The sequence below is a fragment of the Chaetura pelagica genome, unplaced genomic scaffold (genome assembly GCF_000747805.2).
Source record: "Chaetura pelagica isolate M959 unplaced genomic scaffold, ChaPel_1.0 scaffold50, whole genome shotgun sequence".
Classification (NCBI taxonomy): Eukaryota; Metazoa; Chordata; class Aves; order Apodiformes; family Apodidae; genus Chaetura; species Chaetura pelagica.
The window spans coordinates 6429885-6445238 of NW_009952366.1; the positions used below are offsets into that span (position 1 = coordinate 6429885).

Here is a 15354-nt window from a genome sequence, read left to right on the forward strand (position 1 = left end):
CCACATTATTTGCCACGCAGAGACAATACTAGGATAAGGGTAAAGATGAGAATCCTGAACTTCAAATTTCTATTTGCATTCTGTTGAATGGTACAAATGTGAGAAATGACTATTGCAGGAATGGTCACCATGATAAAAGAAAGTGAGAGCTACTTACATGAAGACAAGAACCACTGACAATATGACAAAAAAACCCAGTATCTTGAGGAGATTAAGAGTTGTCACGTATTCTGTCCTCTACCTCTTCCCAATGTTTTCTCACTTGCTTTCCCCCAGTTGAATAAACTATGGTACAGCTGTTGCAGGAGGCTTTTATTTTGAACAAAACCAGTGAAAATACAATTCACACTGAAAGCCAAAGCTGTTGCAAGTTACATCTTCTGTTGTTATTTGCTAGCTGTTGTAGGTGGGATCCACTCTTGAATCTTCTTGCGAGTAGTGGAGTAAGGGACGTACTGTCCGGGAGTGCCACTCAGATTGAATTTATGGTTCTCCCAGATAAATTTGCGAGCAACTGGTGGATGAGTAGTTGGAGGGTCATCTGTCATACAGTGAAGCCAGCGATGCCTTAAGCAGAAAAAGACAGTGTTATTAAGGAACATTATACAATTCCTAACAATCCTTCCTCCCCAGGGTTCTCCTCTGAAGAGACATTACCTATTTTGAGGGGAGAAAACAACCCTCAAGTTAATCCAGTTTGACTTTAAATCAGTATCCTGCAGTCTCACTCAAAGTAACCACACAAATCTAACTAACAGTTCTGCTTCCAAAAAACTAAAAGCACACCCCAGATCAAATTTCCTGCTCCCTGTAGGCCTAGTATTTGGACATGGAGTACTTAATTGTTAAGTCTTTGTATGGCCTTAACCAGCCAGCCAGGTCAAGGTAGGCACTACAAATGACAAACCCACAAGGTTTTGTTTTGTTTCCTCTATTTTTATTGTTGTTGTTGTATTTTACTTTTTTTTTTTCATTACCAGAAGACTACACTGCACAACAATTCCAATACCAACTCCGTGGCATTCATGAGGCTACCACTTGGGATATGGATTAATGATGCAGGTTCACCTAAAACAATTATATAAATATTTACTGACTGCACAGGAAAATTATTAATACCAATCAGTAATGGGGTAATTACTGAGTTATTATAGTGATTATCCTTTACCTGTGAACTAAATGTCAACCCCCCCCCGCAAACAACATTAATCATCAAGCAAAGTATTTTCCATAATTTACTGAAACACTATAGCAGTGAGCAAAGGAATTGATTTAATCCCATTTCTATTTCAATGCCCAAATCAACTTTCAAACCTGAGTAACATTTTTATTAGCTGCCAGTTTACATGGCAGCTATTATGCATTAACGGTTATGACAGAAGTTATGGCTTTTTTTACAAGCTTATGTAGATTTTTATGGATGTGGAATTAAAGAGGCTTCCATTAATCAGCTTTTGCCAAATACTTGATTTAAAAATAGTAAATTTTCTATTCCAGTTGTTATTAGAAAGACTAAAAATTGCATATTCACCCTTTAGCAACAAATCCAGTACACTTAATTGATACAGCAAAACAAAACCACACTAAAAGAAGTAAGAAACAGATACATGTGTTTGACTGACAAGTGTACTCTAAATCCGAAGAGCTGTACAGAAGGCTGAATATCTTTTCAGCCAAATAGCTTTAGACATTTATTTCAGAAAAACTCACAACTTCGGATATAACTTTAGTACAAAATCTCACTTTAAAAAAAAAGTCAGCCATACGTTCATTTTCTGCAAGGAAAAAAACATACAAAAAGGTCAAATGAAAGTTAAAAGACTACCAGGAAACTGGATTCCAAACGAGATGGAACTGTAAGATACCTCCAAAGTAATAATAAAAAGCTTGTTTGGAGGTAAAGAATGGCCTCCTCCAGGTAAAATAATCCATTTGTGAGTTTGAAAGTTACATACATGTTCAGATTAAGTGACCCAAGGCAACATGGATGGGAGGGGGATCCCTCTCTTCCTCCCCTCACTCACTCTCTTTTGTAGATGTGGTATCATTTCCACTAGTTCTATTAAAAAAATATATATATATAAAATCGGGTAATAATTTCTGACTGGAAGAAGGCAGCTCCATTAGTAATTAGTATTACTAATTACACTGTGGTCTGAGGATAGAGGGTCAGGCTTTGCTTGACTTTAAATCCGGTATCAGCAGCCTCTGAAATGCCCTGGCCACGTTACACAAAGCTCTGGTCTTTTGTGAATTTGCTTTCCCAATTCATATCCATTAGAATCCTGCATACTACGAAGCCATGTGTCCTATGACTGCTAGCATCAAAGTTGGCAGAAAAAGCTGTAAAACAGCTAACTTAACAGAGGTGGATCGTATGCTCATACCCAACAAGCCAGCTCTCCATTGCTAAAAAAAATGAAACACAGTTTGTGTCATGGGAAGAAGGGGAAAAGATCAAAGAATCACAGAACTGTTAGATTTGGAAGACATCTCTGGACATCATCTAGTCCAACTGCCCTGCTAAAGCAGGATTCCCAAGAGCACATTACTCAGGACTGCATCCAGGCGAGTCTTGAATATCTCCAGAGAAGGAGACTCCACAGCCTCCCTGGGCAGCCTGTTCCAGTGCTCTGTCACCCTCATAGTAAAGAAGTTTTTCCTCATATTTAATGGATCTTCCTATGATCTAGCTTGTGTCCCATTGCCCCTTGTCTTGTCACTGGGAACTACTGAAAAGAGTCTGGCTCCACTCTACTAGCACCCACCCCTTAGACAGTTAAAGGCATTAATAAGGTCTCCCCTCAGAATGGTCCCTGTGTCCATCTACATTCCGCCAACACTGACTTAGGTACTGCATTTCAAAATGCTTCTTAGTATAACTCCAGAGCAGCCTCCGTTTGTCAAACCCATTGACCATGCTATACAGAGGCAACTACACACACACACCTTCACCTAGTGATGCTTCTGGTTACAGTGGATAGGGATCCTGCAAACAAAACCCTATTTATGCACCTGTCACCATGCCTCAACATCCTCCTGCTCTGCCAAGAGTCGTGCACACCTAGAGGACAAATAAAAAATTGCTTTCTCAGGCAGAAATGTAGTTACAAAGGCCCTGAAAGACAGGCTGGAGCACGATGCACAAGAATTCTCTGAAAGCTCAATTATAATCAAGGGGATTTTAAGCCTGCGTGTCTGACACCTCTTCCATCACAAGTATGCTTACATTGCACACTCCCTGAAACGGCAGAAAAATTATCACAATATTAACTTATTTACTCATTTAACTGAGATGACAAAAAAAGAAGTTTTATTCTGTCTTTTAAGCAACTGTTTTGCAGATTTTCTGAAACTAAATCCATGAAGTCTTTTAAAATACAGTAGTATTATTGAAGTAATATGTTTGCTTCCAGGATTTTCTGAAGTTCTGTAACATCAATATGAAATCAGGCTCCAATTTAAATAGATCAGCAAAACCAATTCTTAAATCCCATCTTCTGACTGGAAAATTGAAGTGTCAGTACAGTCACAGGCACTGAAATATCTAGATTTTATTTAAAACGCCATCCACTATTGAGTACCCATACATTTAGGAGTTTCAGGGCTTAAGCCTGGTCACAACAGACTCCCTGTAGAAGCCCAATATGCAACTTACTTTGGTTTGCAGAGTCTGCTCTCTCAAACTAAGAACTCCCACTCTCCACTTGTGCAAAATACGTAAAGCCTGCAGAGTTCATTTGGGGAAGACTCTCCCTTTGACAGCCTCCCTCAAGGAGTCCTTTGAAGCCCTGATGTCTCATACACTCTACCCCCAGATGCTCAAGAAAAGCTTTTCATGCACTAGATTGAATGGCATGAATAAAGAGATGTAACACCTTGCAGATGGCCAGATTTCTATACAAATTCTGCCTAGAAATCCAGGCATGGAAAAAGAAGCATTCAAAAGCAATCAATGACAAACCTAAAAAGAAGCAGGCAACTTACATAGAGCAAAGAAAATCAGAAGCTCTGAAGAGTCACTAAGAAGCAGACTGAGACTAGCAAAGCCTCTAGACTTCTCCTGTGGTAAAGAGCTCAAAGCATCTTCAAATGCTCTCAATAAGACTATGCAGAATTTTCTCCCAAGTCTTAGACAAATATTTAAAAGCAAGGAGATTTCAAACTGAAGCTACAAGGGTCTGGAGCCAATTATATGATGTACAAGCTGTCAAACAAGAACCAATGCTACACAAACTCCATAGCTGCTACTGCATGTGCATCAACAAGGTTCAGACACCATCTACGTAGGTTCAGGATGTTTGCCAAGTTGCTAGCTTCCAATTTTTTCAAAAAGTTAACCATGTTGTGGTAAGACAAAGGAGAAGTGAAGATGCATGTTATGGTCAAAGGGAAGAAAGTTTTTTTTGTGCTTTCTCAAGTACTTTAAGTGAATGAGAAGTCAAGGATTTAATTTGGACTAGCCTAAAAATAAGCTTTTTTTCATTTTAAAGATAGCCTTCACTTATTATTCCATGTCTATGTATAGGAAGAGAAGGGAAAAGGGACAAGAACCATGCTTTTATTTGTGAGATTACTTTTATTTCTCATGCAAGCAGTAAGATACCAGTGTATAGTAAGGAGATAGCATTCAGTTTACCTGAAACCACCACATCAGCATTTAATCTAGTTATAAAACTCACAAATGTATTGTGAAGCTGCTGAAAGGATTGAAAATTTACTCCCTCAATTCATTTTCAGTGAAATTGTTTTGTTTTCCCTCACAGGTAGACTCGAGAAGCAGCTTTACAGGAAACTCACACATTTCTCTCCATTCTTAGGATGTTGGCTCGTTAAGTCAGAGATGCTACACTTCTACTTCTTCAGCTGTCCAATCAACTAATAAAGAGGAGCTGACACTCCTCTTACACTGAAGTTGAATTTGAAATATTTAACTGTACGAAGTTAACAATCCCAAAGCTCCTTCCAAAGATTTGCACCAGAAAGAAATAAGCATCAAAGTATGGGACAAACATTGCACACACATAGGATAATGCTGACAAAAGCAAGTGTCCCTGCAAAAGGAGAAAACTAACCTTAAATAACAGTTCTTTCCCCTAGGACATAACATATTGAAAAAAAACAAATTACTGTAAACTAGTTTGTATACATAAGCCAGCTGATTTTGCAAAGTATTTGGCCTAAACATAAACCAAATTACATTAAACCAGACAAATGGTAAATGAACAGTGTGCAGACAGCTACGAGAGGCTTTGAATGTGATGCAAGAGAAGCACAACTCTAGAATCCAGCAGGATATCAGGCCTTGGCTTGAATGGACTTCACATGCTCTCAAAAGGAAGCCTTACTGCACAGCACAAGACAGTTGAAAGTGGAAAACTGGGTTCCAAGCTGCTCCTGTCAGTGGGTTCAAGCTGAACCTCCCAAAATTCTTCCAATGCAAACTTCAGCTTTTCCAAATTCCAGCTACAGGAGTATCTGGACTGCTGAATAGAAAATAGGAGCCCATGGCAGGAATAAGAAGACAGACAGGGAGCTTTTGCATGAGCTGTGAACATAACTAGAAAATCAAAATGGATATAGGAAATGTTCTGGGGAAAGAAAAATGCTACTTTCTCCTCTGAACCAAAACAGATTAAGGACAGGGAGATGCTCAGTCTTCTCCCTTCACCTTATTTCAGTGGAAATAATCCACAAACACTTAGATGAGGAAATCAAATAATCAAGAAATACAAGTCTGGAAGGGATTAAGAGCATCTGCATGTGCTTCAGACCCAAGGAAGTGTTGGCTACATCCACATGACTCCCAGCAGACACCTGGAGACACCTTACATTGTCATGGAGTTGCTGCAAGACTGGCTTCCTCATCTTTCCAAACCAAGTTATACCAGTGAGCATTAATAAACTTTTTTAGTGGTAAGGACAGTAATGTTCAATCACCTCCTCTGTAATTTAAACCTACTTCTTCCTGTCCTACCCACTGGAAGACGGACTATGCCTTTCCCTTCTGTGAGATTAAATGCTTTGAGATTATATCCATGGTTATATCCTCTCCTTTTTAAATAATCCAAATTCTTTCCAGCTGTCCTCAGAGGTCTGATTGTTCCTGAAGCTCTTCCCTAGGGTTCTTCCACTGGTCAAGGACTATACCCTATACAAGTCCTGCAGATAAAAAGCAGAAAGGAAGAATCACTTTGCATGAGTGCAGGCAGTAATTCTACTTCTCAGGAAAGCACACTTCTTTTTCAGCAGTAAGATAATGTTCCATCCCCAGAAAATCCTGATCATCCTGCAGCACTGCTCGTTGCTCTCCTCCTGCACATCATAAAGTAAGAGGTTGCTGGTTCCAGCAGAGCAGGGTCCTGATCTCCACCTCTACACCCCCTCATATGATTTAATTCCTGCTTTCTTCCTAGTGATCACAAAGTGAGACAATGCAACTTGTCATGTTGCCAAACTTAGGAGTGCAGGTAATAATATTAATGAAAAAGAGCAGCACTGAGCCCTTTGATTCATCTATCTGTATTTTACACCCTAGGTGTAAAGTGTAAAGCCTAGGAAGTGAGAAAACTGTTATCAAGAAGTAGCCATTCAAGAGAGCCAGTTTTCACTGTGAAAACTCATTGCCTGTGAAAATACTTTTGGCACCCTGGCTAGTACTTAAAAGCTGCTGAGGGATTCCCCAAGGAGTTCTATGGTCCTCTTCAGATTAACACTAACATTTTCTTTCCTGAAGCCTTTCAAAAACTTTTCTGCAGAGCCAAAAGTATAATATATTAAACCTGAAATTTATCTGTACCCTCTTTCTGCTTGTTTTTTTATTATTTTTGAGCCAACAGAAAAAAAAGCTTTGCCCACAATGGGTGCATCTGTGTGTAAGTTGTGGCTACATGTGAATATAGGCATGTGCATAAAGCAGCATGTGCCAGTTGTATAAAATAGGATCTCCTCGGGTTTCTGGAGATTATTTGCTAACTGTAATATTTTTAGATTTGGAGATAAATGAATGACTAACAAAAGCTGATACTGGGCCTTCTAATATAGTGGTAAAATGTAAATGGCCTCAACACACAAACCAACAATTAGAGCAATTCCGTCATGAAGACACCTATGAAAGCACTAAATAGAGTGTACATAGGCACTGGTATCAAGAGATTTAAGTTTTATGTTTCTATATTCACAAAGTACACCTCATTAGAAAGTTCAAAAATGAAAGTACCAATTTCTTGCAAACAACATGCTCTGAACAGGAGCAGACGAAACAAGTATTTTGGCTCTTGTAACTCTCTAAAAAAAGGTGTAAAAGGTGTCCTTGTCCAGGAAAAAACATGTGCCTGGTATCTTGCATAGCATTACAAGAATATTAATACTAATTATTCCCCATGTAAAAACTGAGGAAATAAAAAAATAAATAAATCTACTTGTGTCTAAAAAAGTAGATAACATCTTGATTTTGAAGATGAGAAAATTAAACCCAGAGCAGCAAAGAGGTTAAATAACACAACTAAATAAAAATAAATCACGCGCTTACATATTCTGGTATGGCAACATCTTAAAAAAGCAGCAGCCTCAATTCCCTGTATAGTAGACATATGTCAAAACAAATCTCTTGGTTTACTTCAGACTGTGATTTCAGTACATCCGTTGTCAAAAGAAATTACACCAATTATTTCAGAATACTGAAAATATTCACAGCTTCTAAAAACGGCCCGTGATACTGTGTTACATACGAGATGTTTTTTTCTTGCTGCTTTTTCCCTTCCTCCAGTGTCTGACAGGAGGTAAAGGGTAGTTAAATGAATACCCATTTTATTTTTCCAGACAGCTATTTCAGAACTTTTCAATATACTAAAAAGCTGGTTTCCAATTCACAATGCACTAAAATGCAAGGTCCATCGGACTGAATTTCAATTATCACTCATATTCCAGTTTGGAAGGCATGCAACTTGCCACAAAATACTTTAGGATGCACAGTATATTTGACAGTCAAAAACATGAGCAAAACCAACCTGTAGTATAACTTATACTGTGAGGGGAAAAAAAAAAAAGAAAAGATAAAGTATTTTTCCTGTACATCTGCTAGTGTTCTCTTTATTCAGTAGGATCATCAGTAGTGTAATTCTGTGCACAATAGGATTTTTGTAAGAGTACCACAAAAATCATTACAAAGTAGTTAACATTACTATTAAAAAAAAGGAAAATCTGTAATCTCTAGGTTAGCTCTGATATTAAACCTCTATTTTGTTCAAAGTGTCATCTTTAGGCATGACAGTTGCAAAATACTTCCTGAAAGTAACACCACCATAAGCTATGTAGTAAATCCTGCTTCCACCTGCAGAGGGTGGAACAAGAACATGTGGATGAAATGCCCTACTGAGCTGAATTAACCCAGAGTAAAAAAAAAAATCAGTGTTCAGAATTATTCACATCACAAACCAGCTGTTAAAATACCACTTTATGTACTTCCCAGTTGACCCAAGGATGACTAACTTGCCTTAACTTTTTATCTGTTGAAAGGAGGACTAGTACTTTAAGGAACAAACATTTTTTACAGCTGACAGGACAGATACTATTATACTACGGACCAAATTCATGTCTTTTTAGAGGTAATTTCGCACAATCTAATTTACCGCCAACAAACTTCTGGGTCCAAAAAAACCACTCATTGTTTCCTGTGTACCTGCACAACTTGTGTTACACCCACAGCAACTTGTACAATACATTAACAGTCTCAATTCAGAAGTCTATTCCATGTTAAAAACATAAGACACTACACCATCAGAAGAAAAAAAAATTGTTTTAAAAGACAGCATGTAATCCCACTCAAAATACTCATATTTTTAAAGAGGTATCTAAACACTATAGAATTACAGGTCAGTGATTTAGACATGTCACAAAGCTAGGATTCCTACATAAGAAAAAACATCTTAAGGTTGCCATGGGACACAAAAATTTATCAGCAATTTAAAAACAAAGCCAACAACAACAAAAAAATAAACAAAAACCCCAACCCTGAACAGTAGTGTGCAACTAAGTTTTTTGACAATAAAACCTTTCAACACAGGAGTGTTCACCCTTCTGTGCCCCACTGCACAGATCAGTCTTGAAAATAATGAAGCATTTAGTGCTTCTTCTAGAGCAGTTTTTTCCACATTGACAGGAAAACAAGTTTTTCTACTTCACTATTTTATGTGACCTAAACAAGTTACTTAATCCTAGAAATATCACTTCAATTGGGAGGAAACCCTTTGTCAATGTTTATAAGGACACAATAAACAACACATAAGCATGAGCAAAGGGAAAAAAAACAAAACACCAAAACAACCATACAACAGAAATCGTGCCTCAAAGTAAGGAAAATCTTGAAAACCAGCACAGTCTAACAGTCTAAAAACTAGAACCAAACCACAGTTGTTACACAGATAGCAAAGAACAGTCCCACACTGGTAGGACATGCGAATTTTGAAGATTCTAGTGTCACTTCTGAAAAAACAGTGTCATTAAGCTGGAGAAGAGAGGAAAATCCATTAACTGCATTAAATGTAATTTTAAAGCTGGGAGAATTTTAAACAAAACTGACTACCTAGACAGTCTACCCACACATTTCTCAAACGTTGTAATGAAAGCCATAATTTAGGAGTTCAGACAATTAATCTGAGCCTTGGCACAGAACATCTATCACAGAAAAAACAAAAAACAGTGTTCACCTGTGCTCAGGCTAGCCAAGCACCTCTTAGTTAACATCACCTTTAATTGCTTTGTGTCTGAAGTGCTATTCATGTTCCTCAAGAATTGCATAGGGACTGTTTTTGCTAGCATACACTGTTATTTTATTTTGTGTGTTTTTCCTGACTTACATAGGAAGACAAAAAAAATATTAACAGCTGCATGGCCAGAGACCTTCTGAAACTCAAGGTTGTCCTAGCATTACCACTGAAATGCATGAACAGAAAATAAAACCTTCTGGATCTTTGCTCTTCATCATCGTGTAGAGTACCTATGTATATTAATTGAAACAACTATGCTGCTAAGGGTTCTGGATTAAGGAATGTTGTTCCATCACTGCCTTACATTCTTTAGGTTCTAGCTACTGTAGGCTTTGCCAAAACTTTAAGATGGAATAATTGGAAGACTGGCTTGACCTGATAAATTTGGCTGGCAAAATGCTTTTCTCATTCAATCCAGTGAGTGCTACTGTGTAGAGACTGACCAATATAATGTTACAAATGCAGTTCAATACTAAAAGTAACCAGTCTGAAATCTTCTGGTCATATATAAGATAGCTGCACCCAATAAAACTTGATTACCATAAAATTTGGGTGGTTTTAAAAAAAACCAAACACAACCCCCCCAAAAAAAACCCCTTCTCTTAATAACACAAGAAAATGTATAAGCAATTACACAATTGGTATGTCCACATTTTTAAGTTAAATGGCTTACCATTCAGGGGGCACCATACTTCCATCAACTTCCCAAAATGTATTTTTGCCATTCATTTCATTAGTATAGATGACCCATCTGTGCCGACCTTAATTAAACAAAGAGAAATACTCTTTAGTGTTAGCTCAAGAAAACTTATTTTCATATAAAGGAGAGAATTCATGAAAACACAAGGAAAAGTATTTTCACTAGAAGTATCTACCATTATGGGCACTCATTTCAAAGTCAGTACAGCTTTTATTTTTCTAAGTCTTCTGTATTTCCATCATTACAGTATTTTTATATGGCTGAATCTTAACACTCTCAGAAGGAAGCAAATACTTACAAAATTTTCAGGCAGAGAAACAGGTTTGGTCATCATCATCACCAGCCCCCCCAATAAGTCTTTTCCAAAAGGACATTGCCACTAGTAACTTAAGATTAAACTAGGTTTCAGCCATGTAAAACTACCATGTGATATTTACCAACAACTCTGCTTTCCCGAGGTACCCCACAAGTTTGCTCACAGCAGGCAGAGCTCTACTAATCAGTGTGTCTGTTTCTTATGGGTGACCTTTGTTGTTTCAGGTGCTACCTCTTTAAGTACATGGAGCGCACCTGGCTGCCTTAGATTTATCCCAAATTAATTATGTCTGATGGACTATGTTTGCAAATGAATTGAGGGAAGCAGTAGAGACAAAAGATGTCAGAGCATTTCTGTGAGCCCCCTCTCTAAACCTCACACAAGTCCAATGTGAGGAAGTCAGGCAGGCAACAAATTCTATTTCACTAGCAGAAACTACACAATCTATATAAAGTTGGACAGTCAGTCAGGAGGTGTCCTCATTAGCACACATACCAAAGAAGTTTCTTCTGTCTTCGTAGTACCTGTTTCCGTATTTGTCAGTTCCTACCAGTGTACCAGTCTTCAAATCATTGACCCTGTGAATTCCCAAAACAACAGTTTCAATTGACATAATCATAGAATTAGGTTGTGATAGAGGTTTCTTAGGAGTTGGTAAAAATCTGTAATGTAAACTCCTAAACATATATATGCAAAGCTATTAAAAAATCCCAAAACTATCCAAGCTCAAGGACTGCAAAACTTAACTACCAATTCCTGCAACTCATGTCAGCATGCCTTTACTGTGTGCCCCACTGATAGGATAATAAAAATAATACAAAAAGGCTTTTGGGGGATATTACTTCTTTAAAAGTTTTTTACAGTAGGATATACAGCAACTCTGCAATATAGCTCAATTTAACACCCATGAAACTTTAAATACTGTAGAAGGGAGTCCCAGAGACACATGCTAATTCATGCAGTTGAAGCTGTTACCATCCTTCTCATCTACTTTTAACTGCCACTTCAGCTTGAATTGCCTGCACTGAAGCAGCTAAAGAGATCTCACAGGTCTGTGTGGGCACTAACCTCCAGGAGAGGAGAAGTAATATTTTAAGCCATTGTAGCTTACCAAGAAAATGCATGCTAAACCCTGAATTGCAATTGTTACTTCCTAGCTTTTGAATAATTGAAAGATGCAAGCATTTACCCTGCCACTTGAGGAGACATACACTGACCCAGATAAGGTACATACCAATTTCATCTCTTATACAGAACATATTTTAACTTTAATGTACATATCAACAATTAAAATTAACCTATGACTTACATATTATTGATAAAACCTTAAAATCACTTATGTGCACTTTTCCCCCTAGATCTGAATCTTTGCTTTCTTTTTTACTGACATTTACCCCATGCACAATTATGTAAAGTTATTCTCAGAAGTTTTAGTTGTTTTTAGTATTATACACACTCTCAACTCAGTCCCAAAGGACAGAAGAGATGCACACATCTCCACGCTTCCTTAGTTTGAAGTTTAACTGTATAACCAACAAATAAAGGGGATTTTTTTGGTCTTCTCTCCCAAGGTGCCTGAGAGTGATAATCATTCCACCAAGTACTCATTTTAGACCTTTGTGATACCTCTCCTCTGTCAAAGAAACACTCCAAGATCCCTGGCTCAGCTATTCAAGCCTGAGCTCCCAGCTTCAGAAAAAGAAGAGTCATTTCACTGCTGCTCTCCCTTCTTCCTCTCCCTTTCTTGTAAAGGTTCTTATGCCCTTGTCCTGACTTAATGCCCTGAATACTGGTATCAAACACGGATGTATTTATGGCTTCCAGAGGACATTTCCTAGCAATTTCACTGAATCTTGAGCGAGGACAATGTTTCCAGGCTCATAGGCTCTTCCTAACTTCACTCCTGCTGCATAAAACCTGTTCCGGCCTTCACAGTGGGGGGACTGGGGGCACACAGAGAAAAGCAGGGAAATTTAGAATAAAACTTTAGCAGAGGAAGAGTCTCCTGACTTGGGCAAATAATTTTTCCAACTTACCAGCACTGACTAATTGTCACAAGAAAGATACTTCTTGATTACTCTTCCTTGGCAAAGTGCCAAGTCTAGTCCTTGAGCTGAGACAATGATTCAATGGCTTGAAAGGTGAAGGGGGGCAGCAGCTGTGTTTGTGGTTGCCACAGTTATGAGGATCCCTGCTAAGAGACCTGGAGCTGCTTAGTCTTCAAAAGAGAAGACTAAGAGGGGACCTTATTAATGTCTACAAATATCTGAAGGGTGGATATCAAGAAAGGCCAGTCTCTTTTCTGTGGTGCCTTGTGACAGGATAAGGGGAAATGGGACCAAGCTGCAACACAGGAAGTTCCACCTCAACAGAGGAAAAACTTCTCTACTGTGAGGGTGACAGAGCACTGGAACAGGCTGCTCAGAGAGGTTGCAGAGTCTCCTTTTCTGGAGACTTTCAAGACCTGTCTGGATGCGTCCCTGTGTGATCTGCCCTAGGTGTTCCTGACGCAGCAGGGGTGGTTGTATTCGATGATCTCCAGAGGTCCCTTCCAACCCCTACGATTCTACAATTCTTCACCTAGCACACCTCTCTTCTAACTTCTGTTTTCTGAAAAAAAACCCAAACCAAACCAAAATGAAAAGCGCTGCTCTGACCTTCCTCCCTTCTTCTGCATAGCAGAAAGGTGCCAACATACTTGTGATCTTTGATTCGCAAAAGCTCCTTGACAAGGCATTCATTAAGATGTGCTTAAGAAGGAGGGACATTCAGGTGCATGCTAAAACTCAGATTCTTCTGCATTTTTTTTTTCCCAGCTCCATTTCTTTTTGAGAATTGCCAGTGCACTAGTTACAGCCTCAGAAGCAAAAAACCAACAAAACAAACAAAAAAACAAAAAAAAACAACCCCCCACAAAACTACAACAAAAAAACCACAACAACAACAAAAAAACTGTGGAGAAATAAACTTGGGAAGGGATGACACGAAATAATAGCAAATATGGGTTGGGATTGCCCTAACTGATACTGCTTACCAGCTTGAAACCTCCCTCTATAGAGTTTTGCAAGCAGATCTATCTGAGCTGCCTGCTACAGGGGAGATGGAAAAGCCAGAAGCTGTATATCCCTACAGTTAGTAGGAATATAGAGTTGAGACCCCTCAGAAGTCAAGCTGACTTCAGAAAACTGTATGATATTGTGCCACAAAACAAATGAGAAAATTATTTAAATTGGTATAATAACTGTAAAGGGAGCAATACATTGATTGTCTGTCAGGAAGAAGACAACATGCTCAGCTGAAGAAACAGAGCTGACTGAAAGTTACTAATGAAGTTCCACAAAGAATATTGATGACAGTTGTCTTATTTAACACTTTACAAGGTTCCTGATCAAAACAAAATAGAAACTCCACCTAACAAAGAACAAGGGTCTAACAAAGTATTATATTCTCATACAGAGGAAAGTCATATTATTGTACAGGAAGTTCTGTACTGCCTTCAGAGCTGGAATGATACCACTGAATGAAATTCAGTGGTAACAAGGTCACAGCACAAGGTGATGCACCTGGAAACTACTAAGATCTGAAGCACTGTGTAAGCACAAGGAAAACCCCTGGATGTCACAAGGTAACAACAAGCTGTCAAATAAGTGATATGTGAGGAAAAAAAAAGGTGATCCTGGGATGTCCCAAGTGAACTGAGCTGTCTTCAGCGAGCAAAGCAAGTACTAAAGCACTGTATGGAAAATATTGATGAGGCTTGATCAGCAACTGTGTAAAATAATTGTGTTTAACTGTTCAAAACAGATCAATTTAAACAAGAAGAAGTAACTGAAAAAGGGCTATGTGGTCAGACCTACAACATTCACCATATGCTGAAGAAATGTTTCATTACTTTTCCAAGATAAACTACAAAGATAACACAGGTTACTGACATTGCTGAATTTGGATTATGTATCATTCAGACTTCTACCCCACATTTAATTAAGGATCTGAAGGAGAAGGAGTAACTTAGTACATCTGCAGCTCCTCCTATGCAGAAGGAGCTTCAAGCACACTGTACCACAATTCAAAATACTCTTTTCAAGGTAGAGATGAGATGCAAATAGGGAAAAAAATACATAAACAAGTTTAACTTGGGTGAGTGCTGTGCCCTGTATACAGCCAGGACTGGAAAAAAAAGCTGTGATTAATTCTGCAGAAAATGCCTTTGGGGCTAGAGGGCATCAGAAGCTGAGCACAGGTGACAACCTGTTGCCAAGGGGGGAGATGTATGGTTTGAAGTGTTAAAGAATTACAGCTGCTAAGGTGGCTGAAGTAATTGGCTGCTATACACTTCAGGATTTCAGCAGCACGGCTTTCAGATGTGCTCACCGGGCAGTTCAAGAAAGCTGCTGCCCAACTGAGGTGGTCCGGAGCAAACAGCCAGTGGGCCGGAGTGATGGTCTGCAGAAGTGCGGGAGGCAGCTGCAGCAGAGCAGTGACACCGCGGCAGGCACGGCTGTGGCAACAGGGCTACGAATCACAGAATGGTTGGGGTTGGAAGGCACCTTAAAGCTCCCAACTCCCTGCCA

At 38.8% G+C, this 15354-nt stretch overlaps 1 protein-coding gene across 1 annotated transcript in view; it reads right to left on the reverse strand.

Annotated features, from left to right (window-relative positions):
- Positions 1-303: 303 nt before the first annotated feature.
- NDUFA12 (NADH dehydrogenase (ubiquinone) 1 alpha subcomplex, 12) overlaps positions 304-15354 on the reverse strand; it is a 15666-nt gene continuing 615 nt past the window's right edge. The window contains exons 2-4 of the mRNA XM_010008023.1: positions 11279-11364; positions 10441-10528; positions 304-567 (exon numbers count right to left, since the gene is read on the reverse strand). Coding sequence (XP_010006325.1) covers positions 387-567; positions 10441-10528; positions 11279-11364 — 355 coding nt within the window. The 3' untranslated portion in view covers positions 304-386. The remainder of the gene's footprint in view (positions 568-10440; positions 10529-11278; positions 11365-15354) is intronic.